This window comes from Oryctolagus cuniculus, chromosome X, assembly GCF_051225735.1.
Source record: "Oryctolagus cuniculus isolate XC-2025 breed Fujian yellow rabbit chromosome X, ASM5122573v1, whole genome shotgun sequence".
Taxonomy (NCBI): Eukaryota; Metazoa; Chordata; class Mammalia; order Lagomorpha; family Leporidae; genus Oryctolagus; species Oryctolagus cuniculus.
The window spans coordinates 84545314-84567152 of NC_142888.1; the positions used below are offsets into that span (position 1 = coordinate 84545314).

Consider the following 21839-nt stretch of genomic DNA (forward strand, 5'->3'; position numbering starts at 1 on the left):
CGGACATTTGGGCTCTTTCCATTTTGGACTTGTCATTCGTAAACAAGTCATGTTCTATTTTTCATCATCATTTCCCCCAGAATCTAGGACAGGGCCTGGTATACAACAGGAACTTAGTAAATGTTGCTGAGGGCTAGTGTTTGGCTAATCATTCAAGTTGCTGCTTGGAACACTCACATCTCCCATCACAATACCTGATTCCAGTCTCAGATCCTCCACTTCCTACCCAGATTCCTGTCAATGTCATCCTGGGAGGTAGCAGATGATGTCTTAACTATGTGGGTGCCTGCCACCAACATGGGAGACTCAGATGGATTCCCAGGTTCCTGGCTTCTGCCTGGCTCAGTCCTGGCTGTTGTGGACATTTGGCATGGGAACCAAAAGATGAAAGATCTCCTCTACTCCTCTTCCTCTTCTTTCTCCCTCCCCCTCTCCCTCTCTCTGCCTTTGAAATAAAATTAAAATAAATAATAAATATTTAAAGATATATCTGTTGAGAAAATGAATGAATTCAATCCATACTATGGTGGTTAGAACCCTACCTCTCCCTCCTACTTTAAAAAACACAGTATAACATAAATTAGTAAGAGTGATATTTACAAAAAGAAACCAGAGTTTCCTCTTAATTTTCCAAAAAGTAGATCTTACTTTAACTGTTATTACTAACCATTTTTTTTCTTTTTTGACACAGCTCATAGCTCATAGCTTAACCTGTCATGCAAGTGTCTCATCGTCCTATTTATAAGGCTTCCACTAAAATAGATGATACTCAGTTAAATTTGAATCACAGATAAATGATGAAAAAAAATTTAGTAGAAAGTATGTCCCAAATATTGCATGAGTCTTTGGACATGTAAGAATTGGAAGCAAAAAAAAATGTGGACTTGGGAATGTTCTGGAGCCAGCTTGCTCCCCACAGTCTCAAAACTATCCCCCACTGAAGCATTAACAAAAAACATTGCTGGCCGGCGCCGCAGCTCACTAGGCTAATCCTCCGCCTTGCGGCGCCAGCACCCCGGGTTCTAGTCCCAGTCGGGGCACTGGATTCTGTCCCGGTTGCCCCTCTTCCAGGCCAGCTCTCTGCTGTGGCCCGGGAGTGCAGTGGAGGATGGCCCAGGTCCTTGGGCCCTGCACCCCATGGGAGACCAGGAGAAGCACCTGGCTCCTGCCATCGGATCAGCGCGGTGCGCCGGCCACAGCGGCCATTGGAGGGTGAACCAACCGCAAAAGGAAGACCTTTCTCTCTGTCTCTCTCTCTCACTGTCCACTCTGCCTGTCAAAAAAAAAAATTGCATGGGACATTCTTAGACTAATTTGGGTAATACATACATGAAAAACTTCCTTTTTGTTTTTCTGACATTCAGTCTTGACTGAGCATCCTGTAATTTTATGCTGAGTCTGGCCACCCTAACTGTGTGTGAGCTGTGGGATCTTTGAACCTCAGGTCTCTTGCAGCCTTGAAGCATATTCCTCACCTGCTGCCAGTGACTAGCCTTTGGAGATGCTGCTCTTTCCCTGCTGCTCAGTACATTCTCAGTGAGAGAGGAAAGGGATGCATCTAATTTAAGAACATTATGGGCAACATTTAGTTTGTGTATTTGTATGTTATGCATTTGCTTAGCACACTCACTTTAAGTTCTAACTCAGCAGTACTACATTCCCCGAGGCCCTGTTTCATTCTGGATGGCTGGGGTTTTTCAAATGAAATCCAGCATGCTTATTCCTCTCCCACTCCCTAACTCAGTTATGTTTGTGTATGGTGTGAACATAGCTGGACAGATGTTGGAGGGAGAGGCCTTCCTGAACTACTCAGCAATGCCTGGTGTCAGCGTCTTCCTGAAAATAAAGTGTGGGTGGCAACTCTCACCTGATAGGGAGCCAACTCCCACAGGTCACTTCCTTCTCTTCCTAGAGTCTTTCATTCATAAACTCATAGTGAACCGTTCTTTAGAGGGAAGCACATATTTTTTTTTTCCATGAACTTTTTTTTTATCTTTTATTTAATGAATATAAATTTCCAAAGTACGACTCATGTGTTACAATGGCTTCCCCCCCATACCGTCCCTCCCACCCACAACCCTCCCCTTTGCCACTCAGAGAGAAGCACATATTAAACACAGAACAGGACCCAGCTTGGTTTTATATGTGTGTATGTTTACATTTCAATGAGCAGGTCTTTGTTTTAGAATTACTACATTAAAGCCATGCTCTCTGTACTATTGACACAAAGTTCAGAAAACTAAGATAATATCAAACCAGAACTGGATTAGTGGAAGAGTTCTAAGATTTTGAGTCAAACCTAGGTTTGAATATGTGTAACTCCCTAGCTCAGTAACCTTGGGCAGACCAATTATATAATCATTCTAGCCTCAACTCCCTCTTCTGTGATATGATGCTAAAAATAGTGCCTACCTCACAATGAAAATGAGACAGTTCAGTAAGATAACAAAAGTGAAGTACTTAGTAAGACACATAGCAGATGTTCACGGTAGCCATTATTATCAGTATGACATTAACAATGGGTCTGATCCAGCCAAAGAGGCCTCTTCAGATTTCTGGACCATAAGTAGGCACTGAAGTTTATAAAAGAGCACTTTGGCATCTTGTGTAATTTTTTTCCTTGGTAGATGTTTAGCTGTGCACTGAAGAAAAAAAAGAAAAAGCCCTGACTTTCAGTCTTCATTTTGTCACTTAGCTAACAATGACATCAGCTCTATGAAACTCAGGAGGTTTTTTATTTGTTTGTTTTAAATAATTTTATTAATATAAAGCGAACAGATTTCATATATTCCATAGATGCAATTCTAAGAAGATAACCATACACTTCCCTTCCTCTGCCCCTCAATGTCCCCTCTTTCCTTCCCTTTTTCTTTTAATTTTCATAATAAAATAATTTCAGCTTACTTTACAATCACAGGCTTAATGCAACACTTACCATAATGTTCAATGAGTAAAAATTAGAAAGACCACTGTTCCATAGGAATATAGACAAAGACTAAAAACAATAATCAAACCATAAGATGTCAGCTTCATTAAAATACTATTTTTGTATTCTATATTAACTACCACATATCAGAGAAAACATTTGATATTTGTCTTTTTGGGACCAGCTTATTTCACTAAGCATAACAGCCTCCAGTAGCATCCATTTTGTTGCAAAAGACAGGATTTCATTATTTTTTATGGCGAAGTAGTTTTCCATGGTGTGTATACCACATTTTCTTTATCCAGTTATCACTTGATGGACATCTGGGTTGATTCCATATCTTAGGTATTGTGAATTGAACTACAATAAGCATGGGATACAAATGACTCTGTCATATGCTGATTTCATTTCCTTTGGTTAAATTCCTAGGAGTGGTATGCCTGGATCTATTTTCAGGTTTCTGAGGAATCTCCATACTGTGTTCCATGATGGTTGTACTAGTTTACATTTCCACCAACAGTGAATTAGGGTACCTTTTTCTTCACATCCTCACCAGAATTTATTATTTTTTGATTTTTGGGTGATAGCCATTTTAACTGAGGTAAGTTGAAATCTCATTGTGGTTTTTATTTGCATTTACCTGATGGCTAGTGAGCCTGTGAATTTTTTCATGTGTCTGTTGTATTTCATCCTTTGAAAAATACCTGTCTAAGTCCTTTGCCCATTTCCTAACGTTTGTTTTGTTATTGGTGAGTTTGAGATCTTTGTAGATCCTGATTATTAATTAATCTTTTTTTTAACTTTTATTTAGTAAATATAAATTTCCAAAGTACAGCTTATGAATTACAATGGCTTTCCCCCCTCATAACTTCCCTCCCAACCGCAACCCTCCCAACTCCCGCTCCCTCTCCCATTCCATTCACATCAAGATTCATTTTCAATTATCTTTTTAATTAATATTTTATCAGATGCATAGTTTGCAAATACTTTCTCCCATTCTGTCAGTTGCCTCTTTATTTTGTTGAGTGTTTCCTTTGCCATGCAGAAGCTTCTTAGCTTGATGTAATCTTATGTGCCTGCTTTTGATTTCATTGCCTGTGCTCCTGGGCTCTTTCCCCAGAAGTCTTTGCCTATGCCAATGTATTGATCCTGCAGCACCACCATCCCTTATAAGAGCACCAGTTTGAGCCCAGGCTGCTCCTCTTCCGATCCAGCTCCCTGCTAATGTGCCTGGGAAGGCAGCAGAAGATGGACCAAGAACTTGGGGCCCTGCCATCCATGTGGGAAATCTGGATGAAACTCTTGGCTCTTAAATTGATTCTGGCCCAGCCCTGGCTGATGCAGCCATTTGGGGAATGAACCAGCAGATGGAGGATATCTCTCTCTGTCCTTCCCTCTCTCTGTACAACTCTGCCTTTAAAAAAAGTGTTAATTTTTTCCCCTTTTTTTTCAAAAATAGTTTTGTTTCAAAAGTAGTTTCCTTTGTTTCAAAAGTAGAATCATATATTAAGGTTATTTAGAAGGTGTACAGGGCCGGCGCCACGGCTCACTAGGCTAATCTTCCACCTAGCGGCGCCGGCACACCAGGTTCTAGTCCCGGTTGGGGCGCCGGATTCTGTCCCGGTTGCCCCTCTTCCAGGCCAGCTCTCTGCTGTGGCCAGGGAGTGCAGTGGAGGATGGCCCAGGTGCTTGGGCCCTGCACCCCATGGGAGACCAGGAAAAGCACCTGGCTCCTGGCTCCTGGCTCCTGCCATCAGATCAGCGCGGTGTGCCGGCCGCAGCGTGCCGGCCGCAGCGGCCATTGGAGGGTGAACCAACGGCAAAGGAAGACCTTTCTCTCTGTCTCTCTCTCTCACTGTCCACTCTGCCTGTCAAAAAATAAAAAAAAGAAGGTGTACAAATGGTACAAATAATGTAAATTAAATAGTGTGATAATCATAAACAATGCAAAAAGGAAAGGTAACTCTCTCAATATTCATCTCTCTTTCCCTGACTTCTAAGTTTTAGGATAATTACTGGATTTAGTGTCAGCAGATCCAATAGAAAAAAAATGAGTGGCATATATAATGAGGATATTAGCTTCTCATTCCAACTCTGATACTTTACTTCATATGTTGAAGAAACCATCTAACAACTGAACCTTCACTGGTTCATCTTTAAAATGGGAATTAGTCATTGAGTGAATACCCATTAGGTGCCTTCATGCACAATGCTAGATACTATAATTACAAATAATATCATCTAACCTATATTAAACATATTATGTGTGCCAAGCACTACACAAGGGGCATTGTATCTTTTACCCTCATGAAATCCTGAAAAGTAAAATATTATCCCTATTTTATAACTTAGGGAATTGAAGCTTAGAAGATTTAAGTTGATTCATCTTATGGTGAACAAACCAAAGCCTTCATTTCAAAGGAACTTAATGTTTTAGGAGGAAAAGTAGAAATGTAAATAATCCATGTAATATTGGGTATGTGTTTATGTCCCCTAGACATACATACATCTAACATATCTGTTTTGGAGTTGTGGCGGAAAACCTGCTGATACTTGATGCGAAACCTATTTTGAAGAAACCTGAAGTTACGAAAACAGGACAGATTTTGTTATATTGTGTGAAACCAGGATTGAACAGCCATTTCATCCACCATTTACTTAGCTGATCTAAAAAGTATTTATGATATTCCAAGAATTGTCTTGTTTTGCACTATGTAAAACATTAACAGACTTTAGACTCTTTGACGTAACACCTCTTTTTTTCTTTTGAGTCACAGTCACTGTCCCAAAACCCATGCATTGCTTCAGCTCTACCAGCATCAACCATCTGTTGATCCTACTACCTTTCTGCTGCCCTTTAACCACTGCCCATTCTCAGTTCCCTGTTTAGGAAGCCTGGATTCCATGGTCCATCATTGTAATCAGTTCTTTCCATACACCCATGACTCCCTTGCCTCTCTTTTCTTTTATAATTCTCACCTAGCAGAATACAGTCCTGATTAAATCCAACTCTTCTTCAGATTAATCTGTATCTGTACCCATGTGACTGGACAAGGCTAAAGAAAACCTTACAATATTGGTCATTGGTGTTCCTTAAAGTCCATGACCACTAATCTTCAGTGGGCCCTTGGAGCTGTCTGGCAGTTCTGTCACATTTCCCTATTCACATTCTCTTACTCTCCAAATTGATTGTTTTACATCTTCTCTCTCCTCAAGCCTCCAGGACCTTCTCTCCATTCTTACTTTCAGGTGACAACATTGATTTGTGTTTCACTGGGGGACAAAAGTATAATTAAGACAATTCCTGGATACTCAGAATCACCACATCAACCAACCTACATGCACATGTATCCACATAGTCTTCCTTCCCACCTCTCAAAGTAGAGAACTTTCCACACTCTTATCCAAGGGGCATGCCACCAACTTGTGTATGAGAAACCATTGTTTCTCATCTAATTATAGTCACCCTCCCCAACAATTCCTGTCCCCCACCCACAAAAACACATTTGACCTTGAAATACTAACATATTCCAAAATTTCCAATCTTAAAAAAAAAAAAAAAAAACATTCTTTTGGCCTTCTATCCCTCTGCAGCTAAACTGTCATTTATCACTTTCCCTTTACTACTTGAGATTGGATTTCTCTAGTTCCTCATTTCCCATGCCCTGTTGAACACACATAATTGACTTTTTAAAAAAGATTTATTATTTATTTGAAAGTCAAAGTTATACAGAGAAACAAGGAGAGGCAGAGAGATGATAGAGAGAGAGAGAGGCAGAGAGAGAGAGAGAGAGAGTCTTCCATCCACTGGTTCATTCCCCAGTTGGCTACAACAGCTGGAGCTGCGCCCACCCAAAGCCAGGAGCCAGAAGCCTCTGCTGGGTCTCCCACGTGGGTGCAGGGGCCCAAGGACTTGGGCCATCTTCCACTGCTTTCCCAGGCCATAGCAGAGAGCTGGATCGGAAGTGGAACAGCTAGGACTTGAACTGGCATCCATATGGCATGGCAGTGCTGCAGGTGGTGGCTTTACCCACTACACCACAGTGCCAGCCCCATAATTGACTTTTATCTCCACCAAACCATTGAATTTCTCTGGTCCAGATCACCACATTGCTAAATCCATTGGTGTGTTATCAGATTTCATCACCACACTTTACTACTCTTTCTGCCCTTTAAATGTTTTTTATTATTATTATCATTATTATTTGCCATCCGGGACCCTGTCTAAGTTGTTTCTCTACCAGTCTCACTGGATATTCCTGGTGCCCCGTTACGCTGTATCCACGCTGAAGTGCCTCACTGCTCCATTCGAGAACAGGCTCTCTAACCTTCATCTGCGTTCATTCCCTCGGTGTTCTCATCTCACCTTGTGGCTTTATGTATCATTGGTGGCAGAGATGGTGCTCACAAGCAATCCATGTTCTCTCCTGCCTCTTATGTTATGCTTTCCAGTGTATCTGTTTTTTGGGGGGATTATGAGCACAAACCATGCACGAGTCCAGTCAGGGGAAGTTAACACAAAAAGGGTGCTAGCATGTGAGACAGTGGAGGTGTAGACAAAAGGAGCTTAGAAATCCAACTCACCTTTGGAAGAAGGACACTAAGGAAAGCTGCCTGCCCCTCACTGGATTGTGACATGAGCAAGAAATAAAACTTCCTTTGAGATAAGCCATAGAGATTGCAGGTGTGTTCCTACAACATAGTTGAATGTATACTGACTAAGGCACCACGTTCACATCTTCAAGCTAGCTGTCCTCTTTGAACTCCAGACTTCCATAGCCAGCTGTCTACTCCACTTCTCCATTTCGAAGTCTAATAGACATTTCAAAAACATAATTTCTGATGTCCTTAAGTCATCTCCTCCAACAGTTTTTCTCCATCTTAATAAGTGGCAGTTACATCCTTCTGGTTGCTTAATAGAAAAACCTTAAAGTCATCCTTGATTCCTCTCTCTCAGTCGCATCCCACCTCCAATCCATCAGCAAATCCCAGCAGTTCTACCATCAAAATGAATCTGGGGGCTGGCACTGTGGCGTAGCAGGTAAAGCCACCACCTGCAGTGCCGGCATCACATGTGGGTGCCGGTTTGAGTCCCGGCTGCTCCACTTCCCATCCAGCTCTCTGCTATGTCCTGGGAAAGCAGTAGGAGATGGCCCAAGTCCTTGGGCCCCTGCACCCTCGTGGGAGACCCAGCAGAGGCTCCTGGCTCCTGGCTTCAGATTGGCACAGCTCTGGCCATTGCAGCCAATTGAGGAGTGAACCAGCGAATGGAAGACTTTCTCTCTCTCTCTCCCTCCCTCTCCCTCTCTCTCCCTCTATCTCCCTCTCCTATGTACTTTCAAATAAATAAATAAATCTTTTAAAAAATGAATCTGAACTCTTCTCCCTTCTGACGGTCTCTGTGACTGCCCATCTCGCTCTGGCCACCAGCGTCCTTCTGTGAGACCACTACATCAGCCTCCTAGGTGGCCTTCCTGCTCTCGTGTTTGCCTCACTGCAGTTCATATGGCAGCTGGCATGATCCGTGTCTAAAAAAGGCAATCAATTGGTGTCACTCATATGTTCAAAACCCTTCACTGACTTTCCAAAAGCAAAATTCTTAAGTGATATGTTAAATCTTATATGGTCTGGTCCCTGCTTTATCTCTGGATTCACTGTTATTCCATCAACTTCTTCACTCCACTCTAGCATTCTGACCTCTTTGCTATTTGGCCAAAACATCAAGCGTGTTTCCTTGATTATTGCCTTTTGCGCTTGCTGTCCCCTTTCTCTGGAATACTCTTTCTCTAGATATCTGCAGAGCTTGCTCCTTCATTTTCTACACTAGTGTTTCTTCAGTGTTAGTGTGCATTGGAATCAACTGAATGATTTCTTAAAACATGCATTGCTGGGCCCCACTTTGAAGTTTGTTTTAGTAGATCTACTAGGGGACAAGAACTCGCATCTCTAGCAAATTCCTAGGGCTCCTCCGCTGGTCCAAGGATAGTGTTTTGAGAAATACTCTTTTCTGTTCAAAAGTCATCTTATAAGTAAGACCTCCCCTGGGTTCCCTATATAAAACAGCAACCTGACAGCAACACTCCCTGTCCCTCTTGCTCTGATTTTGTTTTCCCCATAACACGTATCATTTGACAAATATGTACATAACATTTATTTTCTGTATCTGCCCTTTGTATTATAAATACCATGAGAGCAGGCACTTGGTTTCACTTGTGGCTATATGATATAGCATCTATCTTCCATATCTAAAAGAGTGGAGCAGCCACTATGTTGTGCTTAGTACATAGTAAGTGCTTAATAAATATCTGTGAAATGAATGGTCAAAATGAAATATTTCACAGCCATCCTTTTGTGACCCAAGCTTCTGAATGAAATGGCTCACATGATAACTCAATTTTGCAAATGATTCTAGCACTCCATCTAAACCCCTCTCACCTTCTATCTCTTGCTTCCTAGGTTACCTTTTAAATTATAGTCATTTCTGCTGCTACCCATGCCCGAAAACACTGCCAATGACTGGGAAAGCATATTGGCTGATGGAAGGACACTTTGATGTATCCCTTTATTGCAGGAAACCAGGGGAAGAGGGACAAGCCCAGGTGATACTGATCTAACGCTTGTAACACAGTTGTGCCAAGAACAGTTATTGCATGATCTTTTACTGAATACCTGCTGTGCCAAGGCTATAGAGAAGAAGACATTCTTCTAATCCAAATCTTGTGGAAGAACTAAAATAAAATATGGCAAAACACCATCATCAAAGAGCAAAGAATAAGAACTTCTTACTTGACATGGCTGAGAGTACAGCCAAAATTTTGAGCATCTTCATCAATAAGATGGTGTTTGAGCTGGTTTTGAAAATGAATATGTTTCATTCATGCTAAATGGGAAAGGAGAATAGGAGGGTATTTCCAACACAGGAGTCAACTCCAGCAAAATGATGAATGTGTGAGATAATAAAACTATTTAATAATCAGTTATCCACAAACTTCAACAAATCTAAGTGGACACCATGACCAAGCAGAGTGGACATCAATTGAAGACAGTGCATGGCCACACCATTATACACCACTTTACAGTCAGCTCCAGAGAGGGGCCAGAATGTTGTAGAAATGCTGAATGGCCTGGCATAGCTAATGCTAGTGTAATAATAACTGATACTTTGTGCTTACTATTAGTTATAGTGCTTTGCATACCTTATCTTATTAAGTCCAGGGGTTGGTGCTGTGGCGCAGCAGGTTAAAGCCCTACCCTGCAGTGCCAGCATCCCATATGGGTGCTGGTTTGAGTCCTGGCTGCTCCACTTCCCATCCAGCTCCCTGCTAATGCACCTGGGAAAGTAGCGGAGGATGGTCCAAGTCCTTGGGCCCCTGCACCCACGAAAGAGACCCAGAGGGAGCTCCTGGCTCCTGCCTTCAGATCACCTCAATTCCAGCCATTGTGGCCATTTGGGGAATCAACTAGCAGATGGGAAACACTTCTCTGTCTCTACTTCTATGTAACTATATCTTTCAAATAAATAAAATAAATCTTTAAAATAATCCTCCAATCAATCCCTATACTGTTGCCATCCTCATATGAAAGATGGCAAAATTGGGTGTCAGAGATAAAGTCACTTACCCAAGTTCACTTAACTCAGAAATATTACAGCTGAAATGTAAGCCTATACAGATTAACTCCATAACTTATATTCTTAACTAAAGTTTACTACCTCAGGGAAGGCAAGAGCATAGATTTGATTTTTCAACATTATGAGGGTATACAAATAGGTAAAATAAGCTGACTTTTCCTGTATAGATGTGAGTGTCTGGCTAAGGAAACAAGATTCCCAGTCATGCGCCATTATAGGAGTATCCCATAGCAACATGTGACCCTTGTGCAATGTGTAGGACATTTAGTGAGTGCTGTAGCTTCTTACCAAAACTGGAATGGTTATGGAGAAAATGGAACTTGAAATTAGGCTTCAGAGGTAAGGAATAATGGGAAGAATACAGCATTAGGTCAGAAGTGCTATGTCAACTCACTAGCAGTGTGACCCAGGTAAAGTAATTTCCTCTGTCTTGTCATCTGCAAAGTGGGTGATTTGGGTTACACTAGTGGTTCTTAATGGAAGTACCTCTTCTACTGCTTTCCCAGGCCATAGCAGAGAGCTGGATCGGAAGAGGAGCAGCCAGGTCTTGAACCAGTGCCCATAGGGGATGCTGGCACTGCCGGTGGCGGCTTTACCTGCTACACCATAGCACCAGCCCTGAAATTATCTGAGTTTCGAGCATAACCACATTTTATATATTGAATGAATTTTTTATGGTTTTATTGTTATGATTAAAGCCACCTTGTAACTAAAGGGAAAATTGTACTTCTTTCCCAGAACCTTGCCATGAGTTATTTGCCATTTCAGAGAATCACCGCAGTAATAGCAACTACGTTCCTGGTACTTGGGTCACCAGTAGCACAGCTCAGTGTCATTCTGTTCTGTGTGAGCAGGCTGTTGCATTCATGATGATTCCGTGTAGAGCTGTTAGCTGCTCACTTTGTTTCATCTCCTAATACAGCCAGACATGAGCTTTTACATACTGAAATATATGTTATGTTGATATAAATTATTTTCCTTTGCAATATGATTAACAAATATGTGTTTCTTAAATTACTGCTTATGTATCTATTATAGCTTATTTCTATGAATTTCTTTTTCAGGATAGCAAGGGAGAGTAATAAATAATTGCAGTAAAATTATGTGCTGGACTAATAGAGTTAAGTATTAGATTAAGTACTAGACGATTCCCCCAAGGCCTTTCCAGTGTTAATTTTCTGTGAGCATAAGGAAGGTTGGATTTTGAGGGGAAAGGGAAAATCTTCCGAGGTGACAATGATACCAGTGATGTGGCCTGGTTGTGGAGGTGTTGAAATGTCCCCCAGACAAGCCATAATAGGACAGAGGCCTCCTCATGGCCAAGTCTGGTCATGTTCCCTGGAAGCTACTTCTAACCCCTCCCACCTCACTGTAATTGAAGACTCCTGGGGAAGCTGCCAGGGCTGGCATTACAGGAAATTGCCTTTTAGCCAGTGGGGCTTCTCTGGTTACTTTCCTCAGTGACAGAGGACAGTGATGGCTTCCTGTCTGTTAGCTGGATATCTTTGCCTTCTTGTTCTGGCAAGCTCCTGAGAAATGCTAGCTTCTGCTCCTTATGATTTTACTCAGCTCCTGTTATTGGGATTTTCCCCCCGTCTTATCCAGTCCCCTTGTTTCTAACATCCATGCTTCATGTTGGGATATGGAAACTTTTGGTGTATAATAGATGATTCTTTTTCTTCTGGAATCTTGTTTTTTGTCGGTTTGGTGTTTGTTTGCTGATAGACGAATTTTATGGGACACCCGACTAGACACTGCTTGGCAGTAAGCCATAGCTCCAAATAGATGCCATTTGACTTTGACAACACCTACTGAATCTTCTCCTTTGAAGGGGATGACTTCTGTCATATAGGGATACGTGTTATCTTTTGCTCCCTACTAACTATACGTACCCATTAAAGACTACTTGCAAAATACAAAACGTTTGGAGAAGCAAATGCGTATTACCCATAACCACAAGAAATATAGTTTATAATATGAGACAAGTTGACAGCATAGGTAAAGGTTAAATTCAGTGCTCTTTGTTCTCAATTCTATACCAGCCACCAAGGTTCCTCCTCCCAGAGCACTTCTTGATATCAACCATATAAAAACTTGTCTGTCCTATACACCATAAAATGGAGGGCAAACTGGAAAGTGTACAGTAGCACTCACCATGTCAAAGGCATATAAGAGAGATAAAATATCTCATATCAGGAAGGTGTTTAGAATCTAAAATAGCAATATTTTGTCATAGCTCTGCCATCACTACCTTATTACCGAGGTGTTCTGGTGATAAAGTGTTGTGGGAATGTCTAAAGAGATAAGAGACCATTTGAGAAATTCACAGTGCTCCATGGGAATTAGGAAAAGACACAGAGTGCACAGAGGCAAGAATGATTAAGTGTGAGGCCAACTCATAAACATGCCTTTCTCTTTGGAAAAAAAAAAGCCAACATTAAACAAAAAAAGTTAGATGATACTAAATCCATCCCAGAGATAAAGTTCTTGTACAGATATTGGAATTAATGTTTTGCTTTTTTCCCAAAGTGGATAAGGTCAGAATGGCAGTTTTCCTCATTTTTGAGGTCTGGTTTTGAGGCTTTGGTACACAAAAGACTTAGAATATAGTGAGGCATAAGGGTTAAGGTCAAAACATTGCAGTCAGTCAGACCAGGGTTCAAATCTTAGCTTAATTCCTATAGCCATGAAACATTTTTTGCATGCCATCCATTGTTTTAGGTGCTAGTGTTACAATATTGGCCAAGAAAGAGAAGGTACCTACTTACATGGATCTTATATCAGGGATGATAGAATATATAATGAAGAAAAGACAACAGAGTGAAGTGATTGAAAGAAATAGAGACCAGTTTATGCTGAGTTGTTAGGAATGGCCTCTCTGAGAAGACAGTTGAACTGAGACCTGAAAATAGGTCAGTAATAAAAAACAACTAGAGGAAGAACATTCCAGGAAGAAGTAACAGCTAAGGCAGAGGCCCTGAGGCAAGAATAGTCTTGATGTTTTTACAGAATAGAATGAACCCACACCTATTAGATTGAAACTGAGTGATCCAGGGTTGGAGAGAGTCAACACGCACCAGGTCATGTGAAGGCTTTGTGGAAATTCACCTAGAAATCATCTTTATCTTCATCATCATCATCATCACCATCATAATCATAATCATCACTATCATCATTGTGGTCGTCATCATCATATTCATCAAGCAGAGGAGAAGAAAAATGAAATTGGCGTGTTTGGAGGATACTGTATGATATGACCTGATGAATTTGGATCTGACTCCTCAGCACAAAAGTACCACTATAGACTTTGAGTGGCATGCTAGAAATTCAACCCAGGGAGAACAATTCTGGGAGTAGAACACAGGGTGGCCATGTTCATCTCTCACTGCATTCCTGGTGCTTGAACATCTCTCAAGTTTCTGCTACAACTACTGCTTTATTAATGAGTTAAAATGCACAAGTCACTTGACTGGTATACATCTAAGGTCTATATTTAGCTCTCTGTTAAGAAATTATCTTGTACTTTGTGACTGAAATTTCCACCAGTGATGGGGCATCTAAGTCAGAGTTTGAAAAGCAGCTATCAAATTGGCTGTTTGGGAAAGTATAGGCCTGAACTAAAAGGTTGTTGGTTTTAGATGAGCTTTTCTTTAATTTCACTCATGACACTGTCAGATGAGATCATTTTGCTACTCTAAACTGACTTGCTTAGGAAGAGTGTGGCCAAGTGCTAGATTCCCTAGAGCAATGTTACTTCTTGGTTCACATGTTTTACTAACAGTTGTTTGTTTGTTTGTTTGTTTGTAATAGGGAGAGAAGAAGTCCCATGGACAGCCATGCGGGGGTCAAGACTGCAGTGGGGGCTGCAAGTGCTTTCCTGAGAAAGGAGCAAGAGTAAGTTGCTTATTTCGTTGTTGAAAGACAAATAGTCACAGAAGTTTTCTTTAGTATTAAACTGCTTAGAATTTGCTCTTTGACCTCATAGAACAAGCAAACTAATGAGGACCAGCTGGAAAGAGCTTTGATAACTAATGATAGGCAGAAATAGACTGATCAAAGTCTCTGAGGGACCAAGAAGAGGTTTCCTTCATTGACTTCCTGCCAAGGTTTCCTCAGGGGTTCATCTGGAGTATTTCCAAAAGCCAATTAGGTTGTGCAGAACCATATTGTGGTGATGGTTATAGATATGTGTAAATTTTCATAGTTCATTTTAATCTACTTGGTTCTTCCCTACCAGTCTCGGGAACCAGTGACCCAACTGTTAACTGCAGTCTAGGGATGGGACTTGTCCAAAATCACCCCCCTTGTCAGTGGTAGAATCAAGATTACAGGGTAGCCATAAGTCCAGAAATGCAGGTGACTGTACATAAGGAGTGGTTTATAGAAATTATGCTAAAACACATAGGCTATGTTTTAAAAAACTGTGACATATTCGATATATTGTCCCTCATTAGAAATGTACAGTTCAAATCGTACAAATTGCAATGAACATTGGCACAGCATCTCCACCAAGCCCAGTAATATGCATAACCCTCAAATGACTACTTGTATATCTGATTTTCACTGAACAAACTATGGCTTTAGCATAACCCATAGAAATATTCAAGGGGATTTAATTTATAAAATGCTATAGAACATATATATGATATTATGTAAATATAATATGTATGTATATGTGTGTGTGTGAGTGTGTGTGAGGTCTATGCTTCCAGAATTTATGGCTAGAGTAAAAAATTCGGATCTTCCAACATTGTGTTTGCACTCTGGTCACACTCAGGCCTAAGAGCTTACACTGTCACGGGAAGGTACCAGCATAAATAGGTCAAACAAATCTTCAGAAGCGTAGCCAAATAGAGAACACAGTGACCGCTCCACCTTCTCTTTCATTATCTTCCATTTACAGTGAAGTGAAATGTCAAACCCTGACAGAATTTGAAGGAAAATAATAAAAAGCCATCTCTTCATCAAAAGGGATCAGACCTATTATACATTAAAGACACAGACTTAGGGGATCATAAAATATGAAAGCTTCTCATCTTGTCCACTGATTATACAGAGGGAACAAACTAAGTAGTAAAATGGCTTCTCAGAACCATACAGCAAATTGAGGAGAGATTCCAGGCTATTACGTGGGTCCTTTGATTTCACACCTATTTACTCAACCACTTACCCACTGCTGCCTCCCAGGGAAGCATGTAAACTATAGCCACTAAGACCTACGTCCTAACCTCTGATCTACAAGCAGGAAACGTCTTAGAAAAAGCTAATTCTACAGCAATTATATGATTGTAAAACAAGTCTCCCTTGGTGCTCTCTCTGTACAACTCTTTTTCAGTGCATAATCAACAATACAAGGGGACTTGAAGAAAATCATAAAATTGGAATGAAAATGTAAAAATATTTTGGTGCAAAAATTTTAAATTCACGCATCATTTTTCATAATATGCATTCCATGAACTTTTTGAAGACCCCTCATATGTATACATAGGTATAAAAATAGTTTGCTTTTCTGATTTTCTTTTCTAAACTCTTGGCCTTCTTTTCACCTGAAATGTCCTGGAGATGTTTCCCTCTACACCAGGATTCCATTCAGCCATTCCCCTCTTGATGGAACTTTTGGTTGTTCCCATATTTTTGATAGTTTATAAAATGGCGATGCTACAGTGGAAATTTTTTAAAAGCTCTCTTTATCCTAATCTCTAGCATATCTAAGAATCTGAATTATCAGTTACAAAAATAATAGACTTGTTTAACTTTTAAAACTACTTCCAAATCACCCCCCAGCAAAAGCTCTTCTGATTTATACACCCATTAGCATGGCTCAAGCATGCGCATGTTTCGGCATCCTTGGTTGACTTTTTTGCTATTATCATGAGTAAAAATCATCTGAATTTTCTCACTACATATGAGTTTAAGTGTCTTTTTACATATTCACTGGAAGTTTCTATTTCTTTGATAAATTTAAATTTCCTAGGCATTTCCTCTACTGCCTTCCTACTGATTAAGCCTCCAAAGATATGACAGAAACAATCCAAGTCGAGGCAAATGAGATTTGAGATTTCACAAAAGGGATAGTTCCTGATGGATTTGGGGGTAGGACTGTTGGGGACACTATTAGACTCAGCAATCAGGGAACTGAAAAGATACTCTGGACTATTTATTGTGTTGAGGATCCTTTAATAGTAGAAAATCTTATATGTATGGACTTAACGTCAGTCTATACCGGGCAAGTGTGCCTACAATGAGATCATTGTTTAACCCCTGGCTGAGATTTTGGTCTTTGAATATGGAAGGCAGTGGATTTACTCTCTGAGGAGTCTTCGTTTGGTTTCCAAACGTCTAGAGCCCTAGTCTGCCTCCTGCTTTGAAAATATCTGAGTGGTTGAAGCAAGGAGGGATGGAGAAAAATAGAATATCACTGTACAGATTGTTTTCTTCAATATTTAAAAGACACAGACTGCACCTAGTTAAAACATGTTCCTAAAAGTTTATTTGTGAAGTCTGGAGTTTGTGAGAACGTTTGTCAAGATATTGTATTAGAGCAAGCTGCAATGCAAGAATGTCCTAGTTCCCAAACAGATAAGGAGGCCAGTGCTTACGGAGCAAAGGCTGTGAACATGGATGCTTGATGCCCGCACCACCATGTCCAATTTAGCCATCCACCCCTCCCTCCTACACTCCCAGGGCCATGCAGGATTGTTTGAAGTGAGCCCAGCGCTATTGACTCTGAAGGACAGCCCTTCTGCACCCCTTTTATGCAGATGTCAGAAAGATTTGAGACTGTTTTCCTTAGCTGAGCAGAGGGCCCCATTTGGATTTCAATCTATTCCTCTCAAGCTGGGAGGGGAAGGGAACTTTGGGTCAGCCCTGGGCAATGCTACGGCCCTCGGCAAGCCCGCCTCCGGCCTTGGAGGAGACGTCAAGCACATAGCTTGCTGGGCAGCGTGTACTTTTCCTTTGCCAAAGGCCTCTTGAGCTGACTAGGACATTTACACAACACCTAGCACTCCTTCAAAACTACAGTCCAACCCTTTTTTGGCTGAAAGCATCTCAGACCAATGTCTCCAAGCTCTGCCCTGCTGGATTAAAGCCCTTGCCTAACGCTGGTGCACTGCTTTGTACTTTCCAAGCATCTTCTCTCGGGGGCTGTAGTGCTGACTATATGGAACAAATAAATTGATAAGAAACTCACCCAAGACCAGTAGCCTTTTAGTGGCTAAACATTTAGCTTAGTTTAGGAGTATGACAACTTGAAAGAATGACATAACACCTAGTGTTAAATAAAGTATTTCCCCACCCCACCCCCCACCCTGAACACTTAGATTTATATTTAGCACTTGACTTTTGGTTTTCTTTCTTGACGGGCAGGTTTCACTACCTGGAAGAACTATTCTTTTGAGTTGTTCTCTTCCACAGTGTTTTTACCCTGCCATTTGATTGAGCCAAACATTTAAGGTTGACATTTCCATCCCCTCTCTTTTTCCCTACTGAATTTGAAAGCATTTCACCCCATCAGTGTGTGTTTATCTAAAGCTAGGGGCAAGAGTAGGAAGCTGCTTGTTTTGTTCTGAACCTAGCATTCCTCAGTATTGTTTAGAGTTTTCCCTGTTCTCACAATGTTCTGGCATTTATATACAGCACGGTGACCTCCTCATTTTCCATGACATGACATCCAAAGGAGAATTAGCACAGATAATCCAAAAACAACATGGAATGTTTAGATTCCCCTCTAGGTAAGGGCTATTTGCCCCCTGTTTTATGGCTTGGGAAGATTTGTTCTAACTTGACAGTTTATGAGACTAGCCTGAGTTGCATGTGAAATTGAGCCCAAAATTTCTTAATTCCTTATCTCCTGCCTGCAGCCTGCTGCTTCACTGCCGCAAAATGTGTTTGCCATGAATTCTAGAGAGCCCAGATGCGTTGACCACTATGTCTTTAAATTATTCTCCTGCTGCCACAAAGTGTTCCTTTGTGTCAGTTGACTGGTGCCATGGCTACCAAGAGGTCTTCTTTACATTTTTTTTCCTGAATTGGGCAGTTGCTATGTACATCTTTCCCTCCTCCCTCTGCATCCCACAGCGTACCTGTCCTGACCAACCACTAACACACACACACACACACACACACACACAAACACCACATCCTCATTCTCTATTGTTCCACAGTGGAAAAGCTCATGTTGCACATGTCCTCCCGCCTTGTTCTAGCTGCCCTCACTTAGTCTGTGTGCTTTTATTGCCCATTTACTACTTAGCTCTCTTGTGGACAGACCTTATTGCTAACGCTAATCACCAATAACCTCTGCTTGTTGCCAAATCCAATGGATGTTTTTCCTTCCTTATCTTCCTTGATGTCTCTGGTGCATAAGATGCCCTTTTCTGTCCTACAGCTCTATGATCCCTTAGACTTCATAATACGATTCTCTTGTAGTTCTTTTCCTACTTTGGAATCCCCCAGGGCTCTATCTTCATTCTGCTGCTGTTACTGTACTCCTCTCCCAGGGTGGTGTTATACACTCCAGGGCCTGCAGCCACCACCACCCCACACCACCCATGCAATGATAACTATTAAATCTCTAGCTCAGGTTAAGCATCCTCGATTTCTAGCTGGGTATCTCTGCTTGGATTTTCCCTGACTCCTTAAACATGTCTCATACAGAAGTCAGCAACTAACTGCCACCAGACATGTTCCTTCCCAAGTCTTACATGTGTCTTCCACATGTTAACATATAGCGTCACCAAGCACTCAGTTGCTCAAGCCAGAAATCTAGGATTAATTCTTATCTTTTCTTTCCCCTCCCTACTACCAACTTAAACCCATCATCAAGTCCTTCCCATTTATCTTCTAAAATGAAGCTCAAATCCATCCAATTTTCTTTTTATTGATATTTTCTGTCCAGGCCTCTATCATTTCATTAATTTATTTGAAAGGCAGAGAGAGAAAGAGAGAGAGAGAGAGCACTAGAGATATTCCATCCACTGGTTCACTCCTCAGATGTCTGAAACAGAATGGATTGGACCCAGCCAAAGCAAGTCTCCGCATGGATGACAATGACTCACCTACTTAAGCCATCACCTGCTTCATTGCAGGAAGCTGGAATCAGGAGTAGAACCAAGACCTGAACCCAGGTGCTCCAATATGGGAGGTGGGCATCCCAAGAAGTATCTTAAAACTACTGTGTCAAGCACCCACCTCAAGTCTTCATTTCATGACCAAATTACCATGGTAACCTCCAGACTGGTCACCCAAACTCCATCATTGTTCCATTTATTTTTTTCCCTGCTGTCATAATTTTTTAAAAACAAATATGATGAGATTCTTAGTTAAAATTATTCAATGATTCCCTGTGGATTTTATGATAAAATCTTAATTCTTGCGAAGTCTCCATGACCTAACCCTTGTCTGTCTCTCCAGTAGTATCTCTTATCACCAGGAACCATCCTCTGTTTCCAGGAAACAAAACAAGCCAAAAATTTTTAAAGGATAAACATGCATTTGAATTCTTTACATTTCTCAGATCCTGGTATGTTGTTTAACATATTGCATATTTTATGCCTGCCTCCCTCTATCTGCACCTAACTTTCTACTGGCTCTACCATTTCTCTGTTGAATTGTTTTTTTATCCGTCCTTTAAAACTGAATGCAGATTTCACTTCCTTATGAAGCTTCCCACAATCCACAAAGCTACGGTTGCCTACTCTTTTTTTAAAAAAAAGATTTATTTATTTGAAAGGCAGAATTACACATACACACACACACACACACACACACACATATTGATGGAGAGAGATCTTCCATCCTCCGCAGGTGAGGAGCTTCTCTGAATCCCCGACGTGGGTTCAAAGGCTTACGTGCTTTGGCCATCTTCCACTGTTTTCCCAGCCCCTTAGCAGTGAGATGAATCAGAAGTGGAGCAGCCAGGACTTGAACCAGCGCCCATAGGGGATGCCAGCATCACAGGCAGCAGCTTAACCTTCAAGGCCACTAGGCCACAACACCAGCCCTGGGGTTACCCACTCTTATCATCATTCCTCTCATACTAAATGGCAGGAGTTTATTCACTTGTCTGCCCTCTACTGTCCTCTGAAAGACTAAAGGGCAGAGACGGGATCTTAGACTGCACATAGGCAATAGGCACTATAAATTGTTTCATGAAAGACTGACCAATGAACTGAGCAATTTTGCATGAGTGTAGTTCCAGACCTACTCTCCACATCCTAGATTAGTTATTAGGTTGCAGGGAAACCAATGGGAGTCTTGCATCTAGGAATGTATCACTGCTGCTAAAAGAAGGCAAAGAGCCAGGGCAATCATCGCCACATCTTTCTGAGACCCTGTTAGTTACAAGGGTTCCATACTCTGGTCGCTGTAGTTTGCTTCGGGATTCTACTCTCTCTGACTCTTCTGAGTTTTTTGCCCCTGATCTCTTTTTATGCCTACAGCTTCTTACTCTGCACCTACCAACACAAGGAACTTAGTAAAAGGCTTTTGTTTTGCTGCTAACAATTCATTCTTCCTCGAAGAGGAGGACATTGTTGAATAACTGAGTCAAAGGTAATTCTAACTTTATTTTTGACAGTGATTCTACCCTTCTCTCCAAGAACCCATTTGCTTAAAGCCTCTTAACCTTCTACAAAACTAATGGTTTTGAGCTTCCTTTGTTCTCTTCATTGAGCAATAAAGAGGAAAGTCACATCTGACCATGGAAGTAGCCACTGGGTGGCAGTAGGGGAGGGAGGGAGGAAATCAAGGGTCCCTGCCTACTTACATATGGCTATGCAGGCCCTGGATAATTGATGATAATGTTAAAACTTAGTGTCTCTGCACCAAATCAATACGTAATTGTAGCCAAGCAGATGTTCAGGGTTATCTTAGTCATTTGGATGGTCCTATTGGGACAGTATGGGGTTTATGGAACATATTTTCCATACTAGTGAGGGAAGCTTGGGCTAGCCAGGAGCTAAGGAGCTGGAGAAGCAGATAATACAGTGTTGAGTCAAGAGCACTCTTAGTTATCCAGAGACCAAAGGGCTATGCCTGAACTTTGCCAACTAGACCACTTTAGGCAGGGGCTTTCCCCTTTTGGGTCTCAGCTTTCAAGAGAGACAGGAATTTCTCTTCACCAAAACTCTGTAATATCTTCCCCACCTTGCCTAGGGTAATTCTTGCTTTAGAAACTCACTTTTAAGGTTAGCACTGGCTTCTCCTTGAATTGTTGTAATAAATTGCAGTGGGCTCTCTGATGAGAGGAGGCAGGCTGACCCTGCATAGCTGGAAAGCAGT

The 21839-nt window shown here is 41.3% G+C and overlaps 1 protein-coding gene across 2 annotated transcripts in view; it reads left to right on the top strand.

Moving 5' to 3' along the window:
* The window catches only part of COL4A6 (collagen type IV alpha 6 chain), a 312990-nt gene that overhangs the window by 130217 nt on the left and 160934 nt on the right, over positions 1–21839 (top strand). For both annotated transcript variants that reach the window (XM_008272863.5, XM_089323734.1), the window contains exon 3: positions 14367–14450. In XM_008272863.5, coding sequence (XP_008271085.2) covers positions 14367–14450 — 84 coding nt within the window. The remainder of the gene's footprint in view (positions 1–14366; positions 14451–21839) is intronic.